Here is a 21782-nt window from a genome sequence, read left to right on the forward strand (position 1 = left end):
CGTTTAAGTCAGGACTTTGGGAAGGCCATTCTAAAACCTTCTTTCTAGCCTGATTTAGCCAATCTTTTACCACTTTTGACGTGTGTTTGGGGTCATTGTTGGAACACCCAACTGCGCCCGAGACCCAACCTCCGGGCTGATGATTTTAGGTTGTCCTGAAGAATTTAGAGGTAATCCTCCTTTTTCTTTGTCCCATTTAAAACACCATTGAACATCCATTAATGTCTCAAATGTCATCTCTCATCAGCTCAGGCTATGATTTGTTGTGCTCATGTAGAATTGTTTTTATTACATTTTGTTGCCTGGATCTAACGTTACCTCATTTAATCTATTAAGATTCTTGAACAGCTTACTTGTTCCAGGGGCCACATTTCCAGAAAGCTAAAGACCTGGGGGGACCGGACTATTATTCTTATTTTGGGAACCATCATCTTTTGCAGTTGACATTTTTTTTGGTCTATTTATTTTGTCAGAATTACACATTACAGAAAAACAGCCCTGTGTTTTTAGGAATTTGCTGCAAAAATGTTGGATTTGTAAAACAAAATTAAGATTTGAACTGAACTCGGGGGCCGGTTCGGTGTCATTTGGTCCATGGGCCGCCAGCTGAAATCCCTGTTCTAGAAGCTTTGTGACTCTTCACTTCTGTCTGTCTGCTTGTTTTTGTGTTACTTTTAAGATCATGTTCCCCTGTTAGATCACAGGTAACCACAGGAGGAGGAACATCCTCATAGCTTTTGATTCCTTAAAAGAAAATACAGTTTTGATCGTTAAAACTCTGGCTCTCTTGTCGTGTCGGCCATCAAAGTAAGTGGAAGCGAGTGTTAGGGTTGAGAACGACCACCTGCGCCTGTCCACAACATAGCTGACAGAGCGAGAGCGAGGAAGCTCCACTTTGTGAGGGGAAGCAAAAGTCTTCTGCTTTAAATCCCAATGACTTTTCTTGCTGATAGCTTGGAATCATGTGAAGTCTATCATTTCACACAGGGCTGATTGAAAAGCAACGTGGGGTTTGAAGTGTTTGATGGGCGCGTATGGCTCTGCCAGATTATGTGACATTAATTAAGTCATATATATGGAACATCCTGTGAAGGAGCTCATCAAATAAATAGAATCCCATGCTGAGACTTTTAAATGGAGCATCAAGTCGCTCAGCGGTTCATCACTCAGACGACTGCAGGGATGCAAATTAGTGTCCAATAAAGCTAAGAGGCACACACCTCTTGTCACAAATCTACAACTCAATCTACTTTTAGTCTGAGGGAGAGATTTAGAAACAATCTTGAAAAACAAACATTTCGATCTCTAACATTTTTTTAGCATGTGGTATTTGAGGAAATAAATGTTTTGTCGTCACTTTTGTTTCATTTGCCGCTAATGTTTGATTGTTACTAGTTTTCTGATCATTGGGAATTTGATTGATCTAACATTTTATAATTAATACTGTTGGATTTTCTCAAGCTATCATTTAATCATTACTATATTTTCTGAGTTTAAGCCAGGCGGAATGGTATTTTTTTAAATGTATTTATTTATTTTTGTCATAAAAAAATACAATAACGGCCGGACTGTATCCCTGCAGACTGTGGGAGTTGTTAGCAGGCTCGTCTTAACGCGCAAGAGTTTTGAATGAGAAATGAGGGGAAATGATGGAGAAATTAGGACGAAATATTGAACAATTATGAAAAAAAACATATTAATTAGAAAACATGAGGAACATTTTGGACAAATTAGTATAAATGACAGAGAAATGAAGAGGAATGAGTTAGAAATCATGAAAAATGATGCAGGAATGAATAAAATGACAGATGTATGAGGGAACATTAGAACAAAAATCAGGAACAATTTGCAAAAATGAGGTAGAAATGTGTGAAAATGACTGACAAAAGAGTGTAAATGACAAAGTAATTTGTAAAAATTGACAAAAAATGACGGAGAAGAGTGAAATGTTGGGAAAATGAGAAAAACATGACTACAAAATTTTAAAATAATGTCTGAGAATTGAGAAAAATGACGGAAAAATGAGTATGAATGACTGAAAAAAAAGAAACATGACACAGATGATAGAAAATTACGGAAGAAATACTGAACAATTATGAGAAATAACAGATTAATTAGAAAAAATGTCTGGTGAAATGAGGAACTTGATGGAAAACCGATTATAAATGACGGAGAAATGAGGAGGAATGACTGAGAAATCAGGAAAAATTATGGAGGAATGAGTGAAATGAGAGTAAAATGTGGAACAATTTGACGCATAAATGTCTGTAAGTGACTGAAAAATAAGAAAAATTATGAGGATGATGGAGCAATAAGGAAAAAACACAGAAATGAGCAAAACATTAGGGGAAAATTAATAAAAATAACTACGAAATGAGAAATATGGCTGAGAAATAAGGAAAGGAATGACTTGTAAATGAGGAAAGATTATGTAGAAATGAAGAAAAAAGACAAATAAATAATGGAAAATGACAGAAATAAGAAAAAAATTGCAAAAATGACAGAGAAGAGTATAATGATGAAAAATGACTGCAAATTATTTAAGAAAATGTCTGAGAATTGAGAAAAAATTAGGGAAAAATAAAAAATGATGCAGATGATGAGAAATACGGAAAAACGAATAAAAATCACAGCGAAATGAGGAAAATGGCAGAGAAATAAGGATATATTGATATATAATGTAGGAACCAGAAATATTAATAACAGGAAGAAACAACCCTTTTGTGTGAATGAGTGTAAATGGGGGAGGGATGTTTTTTGGGTTAGTGCACTAATTGTAAGTGTATCTTGTGTTTTTTATGTTGATTTAATAAAAAAAAAAGTAGGTTTTTTTCTTTTTTCTTTTTCTTGTGCGGCCCGGTACCAATCGATCCACGGACCGGTACCGGGCCGCGGCCGGGTGGTTGGGGACCACTGCCATATAGGACCGATGCATACCAGTATCGATAAGGAATATCAATATTGGTATCGGTATCAATAAAATCCAAGCAGTACACATCCCTAATTGCGGTTATCTTGACCAAAATTATTGCGGTTATCATTATTATTTCTGTATTGTTGAATGTGCTCAAAAAGGATTATACAAACACTGAAATCTTTTGACCAAATTATTTTATTAATCAACTAAAATACAGTAGGGACCACTGTATGTTTTGCCTCATCCTTCACTTTAAGCGTGAGTGAAGAAAGCATAAAGAATGCACTACCAACCTGATAAACCCGGAAGAGAAAGAGATAATAATATAGTATTATCTACTCACATGTGGTATCTGGTGGTGGTTTGAGTACTCTGCAGCGAGTCCTGGATTATCTCACTCCTTAATGCTTCAGTCACACGAAAGATTTTTCACAGAAATGAGGCAAAAATACAGTGGTACCTACCTACTGTAAATAGACACGCTGTTGGAAAAAGCCCTATCTTGCATGTTTTGTTTTTATTATGCCTTACTAATAGTGTGTTAGTTAGTCTTAGTATTTTATCTGGTCTAATGGCTAAGCTTTTATTTTTTTGAATATTGGTTTGTACTTTGGCACATTACGATTTATCTAAATAAAGTGTGTACTGAATAAAATATCTATTATTATTTATTTCTGGCAGGCATTGAAGGCACCGTAAAAACATCTCTGGCTAGTTTTTCTCAATGATCACTCAGGCAAAGAGAGCACAGCTTGTAGGTTTAATGTATAATTCAATATCTTAGTTGCTCAGAAAGCAATGTGTTTATGTAAGTTAAGATTAGGGTGTTTAATGGTAAACGATGTTAATGTCTTTAGTTTTTACGTTAGCATTAAGCTAGCTAGGCGTGAGTGTATCAAAGTACAGTTATCAATCAAGGTTTTTCGATAATTTTGATTTAAAACGCTAATACTTAGCGTCTGCAATTTTACTGCTGTTATCATTGTTACCGTTTATCATTGCATCCCTATCTCATTATTACGTTAACTTTGGCAGCCCTCATTTTTTAAAAGGCTACAAAACAAACGTCTCATATATTTGATGACACATATTTGTGTTGTTATTAGTATCAACATTTCAGTCTCTCTATTATGACTTTTCTGCTGGGTTTTTTCATGTTTTTTTTTGTTTACTTTAGTTTTGTACAATATGTCTTGGCCCAATAAATAAAGGAACCACAAAAACGTTTATGAGAAACACTGTTGAATCAATACAAATGTTTAGATCATGTGGAATTTGAGCTTGCTAACATGCAATCGTTATTTCCAAATGTTTGATTTTTAAGAATTGTTTTCGATCAAGTGGAGTTTTGTTGAGCCAAGTTATATGGTTAGTATTTTGGGGCATCATTTGTAATCAAACAGAGCTAGCATTTTACCATACAGTGTGAAAGGGATTCATATGGCCCCATTCCTAAGTGGATCTCGCATGAGAGGAAGGTGGGGGGGGGGTAATCATTTTGCAATGCAGTCTGCTGAAAATGATAGAAAGTGCCACTCTACATAGCTCCTGACACTGTGGTCACAGTTGGAATTGCCACAAAACACATTTGAATATATTAAACACTCTTCTGCAGATAAAGTAGACAGTGCACCCGTCCAATTCGTCACGTTTAATGTGTCAGGTAAACTGCGACAAATGGGGGCCGTATGAATCCCATTCCTACTGTATTTTCTTGACCACAAGGAATTTGAACTATTTTGTGGAAATTGATTTTATGTGGCCTTATTTATAAAGGTTGCTGCACAGAAAATAAGTTGCATTCACGGGTGAAATGTATGGACATAACTTTCACTGAAAACGTTGGTGTTTGTAGAAAGATTCTATGTGAAAAAAGGTGGGTATTTCTGCGCACCTTTTCGACCATTTGTAAAGCTCATGTGAAGTTTTTAAGGCTGGAATCCAAGACGCCTAATTTAGTCACCACAAAATAAAGCTCATACTTACATAAAAACACATATGCACTATAAAACATAATACATAGCAGCACCTATTTTACGATGTATAAGCATTCCTTTAATTCTAAATATAGTTGTATAGTTATTCCTTAGTGCCAACATTTCAAAATATTAATATAGTTATATTGTATATGTACTTTTAATACGGTTGGTCAATGAAGTGTTGTTTGTTTTGAGCATTTTTAATTGCATGATAGTAATGTTTAAATAGATCGGGAGGTGCATCTTTGACGACTAAAAACCAATAAAGAAGTACTGTTGCACAATATTTCCGTAAATAAAATCATGTTATGAATTTACAAAAGTATTACATTTGTCTTTTTTCAATATAGTTAGACTGTAGAAGTTAAAACTCGGTTGGAGTGCAGATGTTTGGCTCCCACTTAGCCGTGCTGCATACAATATACACAAGCACTATGTCATCTATTTTATTACTATTAGTTTAATATTTTAGAAGATAGACAGATGTGCAAAAACAAATTTTGTGCCAAAAACATATTGAAATCATCTTATGCACACCAATTACCCACAAGAGTTTTACATATTGCTGAGGATGACTCCTTGTGTCATTAAACAAAGTGTCTGCTTTGCATTACTGGACAAAATAAAAAGTGGGCTAGTAAGCTTATTGGTGAGTCACAACTCAACCTAGCTGACATCTATGGCACACAGCTGCAGAGCAAGGGGAGCTCTAGTATTCACCACTGCACCCATCATCCTTTACACAGTGACTTCCAGCTCCTTCGCTCTGGTCGGCGGTTTATTGTTCCTCTTTGTAGGACTAAACGATTTAACAATACCTTTGTAGCTGCTGCCATCACACGCTTAAATAAGGCTATCACATGGTGATTGTATTTATTTATTAAGCCATAGCACTTTATTCACAGTGATTGTATTGGTTTATTAGCTATTATATTTTTATTGTTTTACAGTGTGCTTGTAAACTGGTTATCGTTTGTGTTTCTATGTTTTATATGATTTGTGTTTGCTTGTTTCATTCTGTCTTGATGCTGAATTACCCATGTCTGCACGACTATTTTACCTCCGGGTACCATTAAAGCAGTGGCGGGCCGTGCGTTTCCCACCTAGGCCTTCAGTGGTCCGACTTCAATGATTACCTCCCAAAATACCATAATTTATGTCACCACATGACCATTGCTGGAGAAATACTATACAGGAACCCATTAACGCACTACTGTCCAGTTAAACAAATCAACAGTGTACAAAAAGGGGTTATTTTCTGGCGCATTTAAAAATATATTAAGACGCATCAGCAATTAAAACATATCTCGTGGTACTGTCAAAATTAAAATTTCAAAAAACATTAAAAGTGAAAAAATAAAATATATGAACTTACAATTTGTAGCACCTATTCGACGCCGTATAAGCCAGTGGTACCCCTCGTCGTCGGCTTATTTGACTGGAAATGGCAAACATTTCCCCGTTTCATCGCCAGGACAGCTGAGCTAGCTTCCGGGGTTGGCCGAGATGGTCTCACAAGATGTAGTTTCTCTTTAAATATCCTTCTTGAAAATACTGTACAGCAGTGGTCCCCAACCACCGGTCCGTGGATCGATTGGTACCGGGCCGCACAAGAAATTAAAACAAATTAAAAAATAATATATATTTTTGTTTTTTATTATTAAATCAACATAAAAAACACAAGATACACTTACAATTAGTGCACCAACCCAAAAAACCTCCCTCCCCCATTCACACTCATTCACACAAAAGGGTTGTTTCTTTCTGTTATTAATATTCTGGTTCCTACATTATATATCAATATAGATCAATGCAGTCTGCAGGGATACAGTCCGTAAGCACACATGATTGTATTTTTTTATGACAAAAAAATATATATAAAAAAATACCACCCCCCCGGTCCGTGGGACAAATTTTCAAGCGTTGACCAGTCCGCGGTGGGGGGGGTTATGGTATTTTTTTTATTTTTTTTTGTCATAAAGAAATACAATTATGTGTGCTTGCGGACTGTATCCCTGCAGACTGCATTGATCTATATTGATATATAATGTGTATATTGTGTTTTTTATGTTGATTTAATAAAAAAAAATATATATATATTTTTATTTTTTAATTTCTTGTGCGGCCCGGTACCAATCGGTTACCGCAGTGGTTCTCAACCTTTTTTCAGTGATGTACCCCCTGTGAACATTTTTTTAATTCAAATACCCCCTAATCAGAGAAAAGCATTTTTGGTTGAAAAACAAGAGATAAAGAAGTAAAATACAGCACTATGTCATCAGTTTCTGATTTATTAAATTGTATAACAGTGCAAAATATTGCTCATTTGTAGTGGTCTTTCTTGAACTATTTGGAAAAAAAGATATAAAAATAACTAAAAACTTGTTGAAAAATAAACAAGTGATTCAATTATAAATAAAGATTTCTACACATAGAAGTAATCATCAACTTAAAGTGCCCTCTTTAGGGATTGTAATAGAGATCCATCTGGATTTATGAACTTAATTCTAAACATTTCTTCACAAAAAAAGAAATCTTTAACATCAATATTTATGGAACATGTCCACAAAAAAATCTAGCTGTCAACACTGAATATTGCATTGTTGCATTTCTTTTCACAGTTCTTTTTGACAGACATTTTAGTGATAAACCTGAGCTTGTGCTTCACTGAGTTTATGAACTTACATTCATATTTTGTTGAAGTATTATTCAATAAATATATTTATAAAGGATTTTTGAATTGTTGCTATTTTTAGAAGATTTAAAAAAAATCTCACGTACCCCTTAGCATACCTTCAAGTACCCCCAGGGGTACGCGTACCCCCATTTGAGAACCACTGGGTTACCGGACCGGTGGTTGGGGACCACTGATCTAGAAGGCCTTACTGACAACAACTCATGATCTGATTGGCTATCGCAATCATCTATCAACTGTATGTGTCCGTTCACTTACAGTGCACGGACGCCCGCATTGTTGATTCTGAAGGTCCCGGGCAGATTTGGTACAGCATGGCAACATAAGCTAGCTGAATTCTGATTGGATAGAAACTAAAAACTAAAAACAACAGCACTGGAAGGAGCATAACATGAAATGAAGAGAATATGAATACTTTTACATATTTAGGGAAAGTAAATTAAAAAATGTTATTTTATCTTTAATTATGATCATGATTTCTGGTTATGGAAGGCCTTGCTGGCCCTGACGGCACACGACTGGATTAAAGAAACCTTGAACTTAAACACATATAAATATTAAACATTTTAATTATTTGGACAAAAACTTAGCAAACAGAAGGCCAAAACGTGAACATGTTTTTTTTATGTCAGCAACATTTCTCAGTCATGGTGGAGCCGACACTATGATTAAGCATTTTATTCACGTTCCAATTATTTGTCTTGGTAATGATGTTCCATAACCCTTCAAAACCAATCTTGTTGCAGTGCTCCACATGACAAAAAACAATCAAAAATGATCTCCTTTCATTGTATGTCCAACATGTGATTATTTAACTCATCACCATATTCATAAGCTAATTAGCATGCCCATTAATGGATGGTAGTGGGAGGACACCAGCTTCTGTGCACAATTCACTCGCAGGTGTGATTCATAATGAGAAGAGTGTGTACAAGTGTGCTCCTATAAATCAGACTTCCTTAGAACTTTTGGAGATGTTACGTGATGTTTCACCTTGGAATCCCAGCGCTTTTATAAGTGAGGCCCCCCAGTGTGTGAAGTGTGTTTTCACTACACTGCAAAAACTGAAATCTAAGTAAGATTAAATATCTCAAATAAGGGGGATATTTGCTTATTTTCTGTCTGATAAGATAATTCTTCTCTCTAAGCAGATTTTATGTTAGTGTTTTACTTGTTTTAAGGGTTTTGGTCCTAAATGATCTCAGTAAGATATTACAGCTTGTTGCTGAGATTTGATGACCTCCATCCATCCATTTTCTCCCGCTTATTCCCTTGGGGGGCGCGGGGGGCGCTGGAGCCTATCTCAGCTACAATCGGGCGGAAGGCGGGGTACACCCTGGACAAGTCGCCACCTCTATATTGAGTAAAACATGCTTGAAACTAGAATATCAAGTGTTGCAAAGCTGTGTCATCAACACTCACAAGTATAAAACTACTTTTTTAAAGGAACAATTTCTTATTTCAAGCATGAAAAAAAAAAATCATGACTTTGACACAATTGTCTCATATTTAAAACAGATGACAGCCAAATGGACTTTGCTGTTTTATTTCAATGAAACAATAGAAAACACGTACTCATATAGTAGTACAGTTGGCACAGTACAGTAAACTGACAGTTAATATTTAAACATTTAACATGTGACATTTCTAACAATTTTGAACAGAAATAGTTCATGCACATTCAGATGAATTCTTAAAAATGACAATAAAAAAAATTTGGCCGGGGGCCGGGCTGTATATATGCGCACTAATTGACTGAAAGAGCACGCACTTGGCGCGATGATGTCATGTTATCGATGGAAAAATGCATCTTTAGACAATATGATTTACCTGAGCGGCTATGACATACTTGCCAACCCTCCCGGATTTTCCGGAAGACTCCCGAAATTCAGCGCCTCTCCCGAAAACCTCCCGGGACAAATTTTCTCCCGAAATTCAGGCGGAGCTGGAGGCCACGCCCCCTCCAGCTCCATGCGGACCTGAGTCCGCTTTCCCACAATATAAACAACGTGCCTGCCCAATCATTATAACTGTAGAATGATGGAGGGCGAGTTCTTGGTTTCTTATGTGGGTTTATTGTTAGGCAGTTTCATTAACGTCCTCCCAACACGCAACAACAGCAGTCACGTTTTCGTCTACCGTAAAGCAGTTCGTCTGCCGTAAACAGCAATGTTGTGACACTCTTAAACAGGACAATACTGCCATCTAGTGCATTTGATGAAAGCACTTTTGTGCGTGCCACACAGCAATGCATCATCAGAGAGGGTGTTCAGCATGGTTAGAAAAATAGTGACAGAGAATAGAACAAGGATGGACAATTCAACCCTTAACTCAACAATGAGTAGATGAGTGTTATGTGTGTGTATATGTGTAAATAAATGAACACTGAAATTCAAGTATTTATTTTATTTATATATATATAATAAAAGAAAATATATTTTTATAGCTAGAATTAACTGAAAATCAAGTATTTCATATATATATATATATATATATAAAAGAAATACTTGACTTTCAGTGAATTCTAGCTATAAATATATATTTATTTTATTTTATATATATATATATATATATATATATATATATATATATATAAAATACTTGACTTGATGAATTCGAGCTGTAAATATACTCCTCCCCTCTTAACCACGCCCCACGCCGAAATCGGAGGTCTCAAGGTTGGCAAGTATGGGCTATGAGAGTAACAAGCGGTTGCCTTTCCATTAAGAACAATAAATCAGTTTTTAGTATAAGTTTGCTGGTTTCAAGAAATGTAATGCCAAGCGCATATTATTATGTCAAGATAATTGCACTAGCATTTACTTAATTTAAGAATATTTTTCAACATATTGAGCAAAAAAGTCAAATTTTTTTAAAGAAAAGTGCACTTGTTATTAGTGAGAATATACTTATTTTAAGGGTTCATTGAGGTTAGCTAATTTTACTTGTTTTGGAAAGTCTTGACGAGCCAAATTTTCTTGTTCTATTGGCAGATAATTTTGCTTAGTTCAAGTAAAATACCCCAAATGTTTGTATTTTTTTTTCTTGTTTTTGAACACTGACTTTTTGCAGTGTAAGACATGGTTTCCATTGTGCCGTCAGGTGTGGAACGTGGCCACGCAGTGTGTGCTCTACTGCTTCCCCAGCGAACACGCCCGCCAGTCGCTCTTCAGAAACCTGGGCACGGGCGTCATGCAGATCGAGGCGGGTCCGGCCAATCACATCTTCTCCTGTGGCGCCGACGGCACCATGAAGATGAGGATCCTTCCCAACCGCTTCAGTGCCAACAACAACAACCACCATCGCCATCACCAAGGCAACCTCAAGAGCGACGACAAGTGCACCTTGTAGAACTTCCGGTCCTTGGTTCACCAGCTGGAGTGTACTCGTAAAGCCCGAATGGACACAGGGTGTTTTTTACGACAGGAATTAAAACCGCCACGTTGGCGAGCGGCGGGAGGTAAGAGCATCTTCTTCTTCGCTCACATTGATGGCTCCTAACAATCACCACAGGTGCTCCCTGAGGTGCTTTAAAAGAAGCCTGTCGTACATTCCCCACGCGTTTGGCGTGTAAAGCACATTGGGACTGTGGGGAGAAGTAGAAACCACTTTCCTGCGCCGTTTATCAGGAGCAGGTAGTACTTGCACCACTGGAGTCACCCGACTAAACCTTGTATTGTCTCATGTTGTACACCACAACACACGAGGAAGACATTTTATTTCATTAATAAAATTGAATTAATCGACTCCGTTTGGGAAAGTGTGCACTAAGTCAGTAGTCCCGGCTGCACAAATAACCTTTATATTATTATTCCCCTCATTATTAGGAGCGGGGCTAAGTGTAGCGAGTCATGTTGTTTGCACATGAAGGTGAAGCTAAGTAAACAATAATGTAAATACACTGTACAGTACATTGATATGATATATTCCACCTCAATTGTATGAAGTGTCCTTAATCTTTTGACTCCTGCTGGCACAGTCCTGACAGACGTCGTCGTCCTGAAAAGGAGTCGAGTTGCACAAAGTAGCTTTCATTTCATTTCAAGGCCTTTTCACTTCTTCCTTAATCAGCTGAAGAACTTTGAAGGGGTTTTATTGCAATTGTATTCTCTCTGCAGACATAAAAGAACACTTACTCTTTTCTCTTTCTCCTGGTTTGCGAGCATTTAAAATCCGCTTTACCTCTTACACTATTGTCGTCATTGTGTGTCCGTCTTCCGGTTGAAAGAAGCTACATGTGTGAGGAATCGCTGCTATTCAAACACAAATTGCGCTAGTTTGGATGTCCCCAAAGCCTCAAGTATTGTAAATGCTCATGGAAGGAGAGCTACAGCAGTGCTGCTTATTTTAGCAAAATGCTAGTGTCTCATCACACGGAAAAGGTCCTAGTTTTGTGACCAAGTCATTATAATAACAAATAAGTTGCATTTTTGTGAGACTAAAGTAGGGCTGCAACTAACAACTAATTTGATCATCGATTAATCTGTCGATTATTACTTCGATTAATAATCGGATAAAAGAGACAAACTACATTTCTATCCTTTCCAGTATTTTATTGAAAAAAAACAGCATACTGGCACCATACTTATTTTGATTATTGTTTCTCAGCTGTTTGTAAATGTTGCAGTTTATAAATAAAGGTTTATAAAATAAAAAAGTAGCCTCTGCGCATGATCCAACGAATCGATGACTAAATTAATCGCCAACTATTTTTATAATCGATTTAATCGATTAGTTGTTGCAGCCCTAGACTTAAGTTGTAATATCACGAGCTAAAAGCTTCTTTTTTCAGAAATGGTAATTTTGAGAGAATTAAAGTCAAATTACCAGACAAACTGAGACTTTTTAAAGTTGTATCTTTGCAAAAGCACATTTGTATTTTTACGAAACTAAACTGGTAATATTACAAGATCCATCCATTCATTTTCTACCGCTTTCCGGGTCGCGGGGGGCGCTGGAGCCTATCTCAGCTGCATTCGGGCGGAAGGCGCAGTACACCCTGGACAAGTCACCACCTCATCATAATAAGGATTCATTCATTCATTAAAATATAAGGCTATTATATTACGAGACAGAAAGTCTTAATTTGACTACGATCATAGGAGTTCTAGGAAAAAAGTTGGGCAAAAACTACCGTATTTTTCGGAGTACAAGTCGCACCGGCCGAAAATGCATAATAAAGAAGGAAAAAATACATATATAAGTCGCACTGGAGTATAAGTCGCATTTTTTGGGGAAATTTATTTGATAAAATACAACACCAAGAAAAGACATTTGAAAGGCAATTTAAAATAAATAAAGAATAGTGAACAACAGGCTGAATAAGTGTACGTTATATGAACGTGCCTGGTATGTTAACGTAACATATTATGGTAAGAGTCATTCAAATAACTATAACATATAGAACATGCTATACGTTTACCAAACAATCTAATCGCTAAATCCCATGAAATCTTATACGTCTAGTCTCTTACGTGAATGAGCTAAATAATATTATATGATATTTTACGGTAATGTGTTAATAATTTCACACATAAGTCGCTCCTGAGTATAAGGCGCACCCCCGGCCAAACTATGAAAAAAACTGCGACTTATAGTCCGAAAAATACGGTAGCTAGCAATATTACAAGAACAAAGTAATAATTGGAATTTTACAAAAAATAAGGTTTCAATAATACTAGGGAAAAGTTGCAAATTGGCAGTACAAAACTTGCATAATATTACCGGGGAAAAGTTTAGGAACAATTTTAGGGAAATAAGCCTCGTTGCGATCTTGCCTGAATGACACCTGTCATACATTTGATTTAAGATTTTTGCGAGAATAAGAAAAGTGTAAGAGAAAATGATAATATAGAAACGTATTTAGGGGTGAAGTTTTGACCTATTTCTCATATTACAGCTGACAATTGTTTTTTGTATAGGAAACACATTTTTTTTCCTTAACCCTATTTTCATTAAAAAAAATTATCCCAAAAAATACAACCTTATTATGACAACATTCATGATTCCTTTTCCTTAATGGCGTTACAAACCAACTCTCCTAAGGTTACTTTTCTCTTGAAATTACAGCCTTTAAATTAAAAAAAAAACAGTATCTTGTCAAAAAGGTGTATAACTTTAATTTCATAAGCTCATCACTTGTATTTGTTCCCTTTGTGTCCCAATACAAGTGTACTTTTTGTAGAAAGCAGAGATGTCGTTCTTTCTAGTAAGAGCTGAGTGGGTCATCCACTCGTTGATTGAAGAATTGTGTACGTTTCTATTTATGAAACTTGTTGATTGTCAGACAAGAAAAAGCACAAGCTTTTTCCCGCTCCTTTTCTTTAATGAGCAATCATGGTGCAATGTATGTCCGTTTCTTTCCTGCCTCTGGACAGTGCTTGGGAAAAAGACTTGTAAAAATAAAAAAATAAAGGTATTTTATCAAAGGCAAAACCTGTGCGCTGCTTCTCCTCTACAAGGATGCAGTAAAATAATCCATTTAATGAAAGAAAAAAGCTTTACTTTACGAAAACAAGCCTCTATTCTCCATGCAAAGCGAATCGGTACTTTGTGTTTTCTTTATGACTGTGAATTTTGATTCCATTTTACAATGCAGTACATATTGTATCATTTAAATTAAACATATAATAAAAATATGCAGAAACAAATGAATTGTGTTTTTTGTTCACATTTTATTGATTAAAATAAAAAAAAATTGACGAATAAATGATCTTGTTTATTGATAAATTCAACACAAAAAAACCATTTGGTTAGTTTGATGACATGGACACATTTGCACTGATTAGGGCTGTAAAATAACATTTCTGTACAATTGTTTATACTCAATTTTAGTGTTATCACAGTGGAAAATCTATTTGTGGATTTGTTTAGCACGGTTTGTTATCTGTACTTTTTAATTAATTCCATGAGTACAATAATATCCTCCGCTTTGTAGAGGGTGGGCACTCACAGCTTGGCGTGATCCTTCAGGATAATCTCCAGTTTTTGACTCAGCATGACATTCCCTCGAATCTTCAGTTTCCCAGAAAAGAAGGCCTAGGAAAACAAAGCAGGGTGGGAAAAAAGTGACATCTTGGAGAAGGTTCTTTAAAAGAGGCTGCACTCCATCATGGCTGTGGGGGCAATGACAGCGGCGTCCTGACCAGCTAATCTTTCCCCAGTTGCCTGGAGCCTTTTCAAAAAAGAAAACCCCAGGATCAATACGGAGCGGCGTGGGCCGGCATATAAATTGATGACGGAGACGTCTGCTGCGTGTAACAGATGAAATGCTGCAGAGATATCAAATAGTAGTCATTGATTAGCTGCTTGAAAGAGGCCTGCCTCTCTTACTGACGGTGATGTGATGAAAGGAAAGAACAAATTGGCTACTTTCACTGACATGTGCAAGAAAGGACCCTTGGGAGGGAACATTTCTACTCAGAAGCTCGTTATTTCTTGAGGAAATCATTCAGCTCAAACGCATCTGCCATTTTTACAGTACCGGTACAAAATAGACGCTATAAGGAAAGCACAATGTTGCTTGTCTTCTTAAAGACAATGACTGTGGGCAGAGGACATATCCAGGTGGCATCCCTGTGACACGAAGAAATGGTATCTTTTAGTCTCTGCCTCTTTCTTGTGAAATCTCATTCGTCTCAATCTTAATTTCAAGATTCTCGACTGTCCCATCTTTGATCCAACCATGATTAAAAATCAACAGGTTTATTATACCTCTATTGACATGCAAATTGGAAAATTACCTTTAAGAAATATTTCACAATATTTTTGATCAACTATTAAATATACTTTTTATTTCATTAGTCTATAATTATTTTTCTTAAGCTATTTTACCTGAAGTCTAACCAACATCTTAAAAACGACTTCTTTGATTTCCATGCACACTAAAAGAGGCCCTCAGATCTAATGTTTCATCGTCTTGTCTATATTTTATAAAATGTGCATTTAGAAAAAAATCTTGCTTTTTTTTTAATTTGTTTTCAATTTAAAAAAAAAAACAATTTATTTCTAAATATATGTTTTATTGTTTGAATGTCTTTTTTTGATGAACATATACAGTACAGGCCAAAAGTTTGGACACACCTTCTCATTCAATGCGTTTTCTTTATTTTCATGACTATTTACATTGTAGATTGTCACTGAAGGCATCAAAACTATGAATGAACACATGTGGAGTTATGTACTTGACAAAAAAAGGTCAAATAACTGAAAACATGTTTTGTATTCTAGTTTCTTCAAAATAGCCACGCTTTGCTCTGATTACTGCTTTGCACACTCTCGGCATTCTCTCAATGAGCTTCAAGAGGCATACTTGCCAAGCCTCCCGATTTTTCCGGGAGACTCCCGAATTTCAGTGCCTCTCCCGAAAATCTCCCGGGGCAACTGTTCTCCCGATTTTCACCCAGACAACAATATTGAGGGCGTGCCGTGATTGCACTGCCTTTAGCGTCCTCTACAACCTGTCGTCGCGTCTGCTTTTTCTCCATACAAACAGCGTGCCGGCCCAGTCACACGTTGTATGCGGCTTCGACAGATACACGTAGGTGACTGCAAGACACACTTGATCAATAGCCATACAGGTCACGCTGAGGGTGGCCGTATAAACAACTCAGCGTGACCGTATAAACAACTTTAACACTGTTACAAATATGCGCTACACTGTGAACCCACACCAAACAAGAATGACAAACACATTTCGGGAGAACATCCGCACCGTAACACAACATAAACACAACAGAACAAATACCCAGAATCCCTTGCAGCCCTAACTCTTCCGGGCTACAATATACACCCCTGCTACCACCAAACCCCTCCCCAACCCCCCCACCCCCCATCTCCCGAATTCGGAGGTCTCAAGGTTGGCAAGTATGTCAAGAGGTAGTCACCTGAAATGGTTTTCACTTCACAGGTGTCATAGTTTTGATGCCTTCAGTGACAATCTACAATGTAAATAGTCATGAAAATAAAGAAAACACATTGTAATGAGAAGGTGTGTCCAAACTTTTGGCCTGTACTGTATTTTGTTTTTTAATAAATGAATATTAGAAAAAAATTAAAGTGAATTATATTTATATAGCGCTTTTCTCTAGTGACTCAAAGTGCTTTACATAGTGACACCCAATATCTAAGTTACATTTAATCCAGTGCGTGTGACACCGGGAGCAGGTGGGTAAAGTGTCTTGCCCAAGGACACAACGGCAGTGACTAGGATGGCGGAAGCGGTGAATCGAACCTGGAACCCTCAAGTTGCTGGCACGGCCACTCTACCAACCGAGCCGAAAAAAATAATGATTTTAGTTTAAGCAAATGCGACAATTGGTCCATCAAATTATATGTTCTATTCCCTATCTCACAACCGCTGTATGTTCATAAAATGAAACTTTTTTTTCTTTATTTTTCTGAAGCTGCCACACAGACTTATAGTAAGAAAGAAGGGTACCTTCTGAGGGTTGACTTTCCCCAGCACCACATCCATGAAGTCTTCATCTGACACGGTGAAGGTGACGTCCGCCTTCCCGGCGTAAGGACCAGGATGCAGAGCACCGCTGCCGTTCTTTAAATCAATAACTGTCGAGGAGAGCACGAGGTGATATTTACGGAGGCGTGAGATCCTGACGTGGACACTCACCCCACTGCGCCGCGTTCTTGCCGTCTTTGGTGATCTCCCAGCCGAAGACGGCGTTGACCTTCTTGACGAGGTCGTCTCCGGTCTCTTGTATGCGGCGGCCGATCTCGGCAAACACCAACTCGCTCTGAAGCCCGCCCTGTAAACACACACACACTTTTACTACTTCATCACTTCTTGTAGAGGAGACCTTCACACACCTGAGGAACACCGGCTGACGCCTGCGCCGTTTCGTGTAGATCCACGTAAGCGCCGGAGAGCACGACATCACCCGTCTCCTTCACCTGGAAGACGCAAAGATGAGTCCGGTGCGGAGAAACTTTCCAAATGTTGTGTGGACTGACTTTACACTGGATGTGAACTCTGCTGCCTTCCTTCCACATCTCAGTCTGGAGGCTCTGACCAGGCATCACTGGCTTCACAAAGCGCACCTGCAAGGCAAACAATTAGTATCCATATTGGACCAAATATATACGTTCTGAACTCCTGCTTCCATGCCACATTTCTAGAACGCAAGTTGCGACTTATTCAACTGGGCCTCTGCTGGTGGTATCCCAGTACTGCACATTTCTGTCTTGCCTCTTGGTGAGGGCGGTCCCAATCAACGCCTTCCCCACTGCTTCTCCGCTCCTTTATTCCCTAATTGCTTTCTTCGTTTTGTCTTGTGTGATTATATGTATTATGTTTATGTGTGCTATGCTATGTGAGGTTTTTTCCTTGGACTCAGTCTGGACCCTTCCCGAGGGACCAGCCTTAGACTGATAATTTTTTTACTCTTCCCCCCTTTCCCAATGTCACCTTTTTCCCACCTTTTTTAAGGAGAGCCGTAAGTGGCTGATCCGTTGGCGGTCCCGTCTTGTCCCCCTGTAACGTATGTCTGCTCTTAGTGGGACTGTGCCGAAAATGAAATTTCAGTTCTTATATGCCTTGTACATGTTAAGGAATGGACAATAATAAAGCATCTTGAATCTTGAATCGTAGTTGAAGCTACAGTAAAGGACTTCCAACAAACAGCTGATCATCTCCACCAAGCAAGAAAAGGTCCCAAAGGATCACATCTCCTACTAATTAACAATAACATATTTTCCGGACTAGTAAGGCACACCCACTAAATAAAAAATTAAAAATTCACACATTTGTCCCACCGGATTATAAGCTGCAGGTACATACAGTCGTGGTCAAAAGTTGACATACACTTGTGAAGAACATAATGTCATGGCTGTCTTGAGTTTACAATAATTTCTACAACTCTTATTTTTTTGTGATAGAGTGATTGGAGCACATACTTGTTGGTCACAAAAAAACATTCATGAAGTTTGGTTCTTTTATGAATTTATTATGGGTCTCAAACACGCGTCAAAAGTGGTAAAGGAATGGCTAAATCAGGCTATAATGAAGGTTTTAGAATGGCCTTCCCAAAGTCCTGACTTAAACGTGTGGACAATGCTGAAGAAACAAGTCCATGTCAGAAAACCAACACATTTAGCTGAACTGCACCAATTTTGTCAAGAGGAGTGGTCAAAAATTCAACCAGAAGCTTGTGGATGGCTACCAAAAGCGCCTTATTGCAGTGAAACTTGCCAAGGGACATGTAAGCAAATATTAACATTGCTGTATGTATACTTTTGACCCAGCAGATTTGCTCACATTTTCAGTAGACCCATAATAAATTCATAAAAGAACCAAACTTCATGAATGTTTTTTGTGACCAACAAGTATGTGCTCCAATCACTCTTATCACAAAAAAATAAGAGTTGCAGAAATGATTGGAAACTCACGACAGCCATGACATTATGTTCTTTACAAGTGTATGTCAACTTTTGAACACAACTGTACATTGTTAAATTAAATATTTAACAAACGGTGCCTGTAACATGGCAGTAAAACAGCTGATCAAACAAAACACAAAAGTCATTGATTCTTCCTTTATGACATGAATTACATTTTTTTTTCCTCATTTAGCTTCAAAATGTTTATCAGGATTCTTCTTCCTTGCACTTTGTTAACACTTTAGAGCAGTGGTTCTTAACCTTGTTGGAGGTACCGAACCCCACCAGTTTCATATGCGCATTCACCGAACCCTTCTTTAGTGAAATATATTTTTTTTTTTAATTCAAATTCAAGACAAAGTTATATGTTTTTGGTAACACTTTAGTATGGGGAACATATTCTAAGTAACAAAGACTTAATTTAGAGTTATTTGGTTAGGGTTAGGGTTAGAGAGTTAGGGCCAGGGTTAGGGGGTTAGGGTTATAATAAGGCCATGCCGAATAAGGCATTAATAAGTACTTAATAATGACTAGTTAAGAGCCAATATGTTACTAATTTGCATGTTAATAAGTAACTACTTAATGGTGAATATGTTCCCCATACTAAAGTGTTACCATGTTTTTTTACTGGTGCACAAAATGAACCGTGCATGAACATCACCTTGTTCAAACAACAAAACCAACACAGTGCATAAACTCACAACAAATTACACACCTGCAAATCAGTCTGACTTCTGCTGTTGCCGTATCCGTAATACGCCGATAGCGAAAAGTTTTTATTTACACGATGAGTCGGGTGTGTCTTGACCTCTGCCGAACCCCTAGGGTGCGATCGAACCCAGGTTAAGAACCACTGCTTTAGAGTTTGAACGGTTCCTCAAAGTGGATAATTTTAGTGCAGTTTCTGATTTTTTATTGGTGAATCCATTCCATAATTTAGCCTTTAGCAAAGAAAAATCCATGGATTAGCCGCACTTTTGTACAAACCGCATGGTTCAAAGCTTGGGAAAGAAATCGCAGCTTATAGTCCGGAAAATACAACAACCACCACTTTGGACCATATTGAATGAGCAGGGCCCAAAATAATCCCCAAAAAATCAAGCAAAGGCCTGGCACAATTGCTCACACACATGTTTAATGCGATCGCTCCTCCCGCCAAATATTAATTATAACTACTACCGGTACTAGTCAATTATTCGAATTCTCAATTCCAAACAGGGTATATATAAGAGGGTTCACTCTGTGCATTGCTCTCATACCCTGGGAGAGTGGATTTAATAGCAGAATTAAATGTTTAAATTGTCAGTCATCCACAATCTTTGCTTTGGTGGGCGGAGTCGTGACACACTCAGGAAGCAGCACGCTGACAATAACTACGAGGGGGGAAAAAATGACTGCAAAGACAAATGTCCGATGTGGCAATATTTTGGCTTCAAACCGAATAAGCAAGATGAGCCCATCAACGTGACATGACAAACAACCCACTCTGCCTAATTTGTTGGTAAATGACGGCAACTCAATAAAAAAAGACAACACCACCAACCACCCAACTCAGTTTTTCCGAGTGGGAAAAATGCATTTCAAGATGGTCAATATTTATTGAAGTGCATTCTCTGCTACCAGTTTGTTTACCTATTTATTAGGCTGATCAAAATTTATTGATTTTTTGATTACAAAAGGTTAAAAATATTCATGAGACATCAAAGTTTATTGTGTTTGAATGGGTTACTTGTATTATTATCATATATTATGATTACATTAGTTTTAGTCTCAAAATAATGCTGACAATAATATAGTTTTTTGCCAATTATTAGTGGGTAAATATATATTGTGCAGCAAAATGTATCGGCCAAGGTCTGCCCACTGCCTTGCATGAGTCAAAAACCATTACGCTCCCTCGCACACGCACACACTTTTGACATGTCAGATGATTAATGTCATTGCTCCCCCTGCCAGGTATTAAATGGCCACCTCTTGCATTTTGAAAATAAGACTCCAAATGAGCCACCAAGTCAAAGCCCACTCTAACAGGGATGTGTCATATGATTAATGCAATGGCTCCCCCTGTCAGTTGTTCATAACAGCCACCACCTTGTGCAAAAAACACACTCAAAATTCACAGTACACTGTTATGGAATAAATGTACATGCTCCTCCCACAAGTTATCAATAAATGCACGCGCTCATCCCACCAGTTATCAATTAATGCACGCGCTCCTCCCACCAGTTATCAATAAAAGCAATAAATGCACTCGCTCCTCCCACAAGTTATCAATAAATACACATGCTCCTATCACCAGTTATCAATAAAAGCAATAAATACACATGCTCCTCCCACAAGTTATCAATAAATACACATGGTCCTCCCACAAGTTATCAATAAAAGCAATAAATACACATGCTCCTCCCACCAGTTATCAATAAATAAACATGCTCCTATCACCAGTTATCAATAAAAGCAATAAATACACATGCTCCTCCCACAAGTTATCAATAAATACACATGGTCCTCCCACAAGTTATCAATAAAAGCAATAAATACACATGCTCCTCCCACAAGTTATCAATAAATACACATGGTCCTCCCACAAGTTATCAATAAAAGCAATAAATACACATGCTCCTCCCACAAGTTATCAATAAATACACATGGTCCTCCCACAAGTTATCAATAAAAGCAATAAATACACATGCTCCTCCCACAAGTTATCAATAAATACACATGGTCCTCCCACAAGTTATCAATAAAAGCAATAAATACACATGCTCCTCCCACAAGTTATCAATAAATACACATG

General features: G+C 37.5%; 2 protein-coding genes across 6 annotated transcripts in view; one reads left to right on the forward strand and one right to left on the reverse strand.

Moving 5' to 3' along the window:
- The window catches only part of LOC133575584 (dmX-like protein 1), a 68114-nt gene extending 54022 nt beyond the window's left edge, over positions 1-14092 (forward strand). For all 5 annotated transcript variants that reach the window (XM_061928268.2, XM_061928269.2, XM_061928270.2 and 2 more), the window contains one exon: positions 10694-14092. In XM_061928268.2, coding sequence (XP_061784252.1) covers positions 10694-10942 — 249 coding nt within the window. In that variant the 3' untranslated portion in view covers positions 10943-14092. The remainder of the gene's footprint in view (positions 1-10693) is intronic.
- A 196-nt stretch (positions 14093-14288) lies between these two features.
- The window catches only part of hsd17b4 (hydroxysteroid (17-beta) dehydrogenase 4), a 52022-nt gene continuing 44528 nt past the window's right edge, over positions 14289-21782 (reverse strand). Inside the window, exons 21-25 of the mRNA XM_061928273.1 lie at positions 17561-17647; positions 17417-17500; positions 17220-17355; positions 17031-17158; positions 14289-14629 (exon numbers count right to left, since the gene is read on the reverse strand). Of these exons, the coding sequence (XP_061784257.1) occupies positions 14540-14629; positions 17031-17158; positions 17220-17355; positions 17417-17500; positions 17561-17647 (525 nt within the window). The 3' untranslated portion in view covers positions 14289-14539. The remainder of the gene's footprint in view (positions 14630-17030; positions 17159-17219; positions 17356-17416; positions 17501-17560; positions 17648-21782) is intronic.

Source organism: Nerophis lumbriciformis, linkage group LG33 (genome assembly GCF_033978685.3).
Source record: "Nerophis lumbriciformis linkage group LG33, RoL_Nlum_v2.1, whole genome shotgun sequence".
Taxonomy (NCBI): Eukaryota; Metazoa; Chordata; class Actinopteri; order Syngnathiformes; family Syngnathidae; genus Nerophis; species Nerophis lumbriciformis.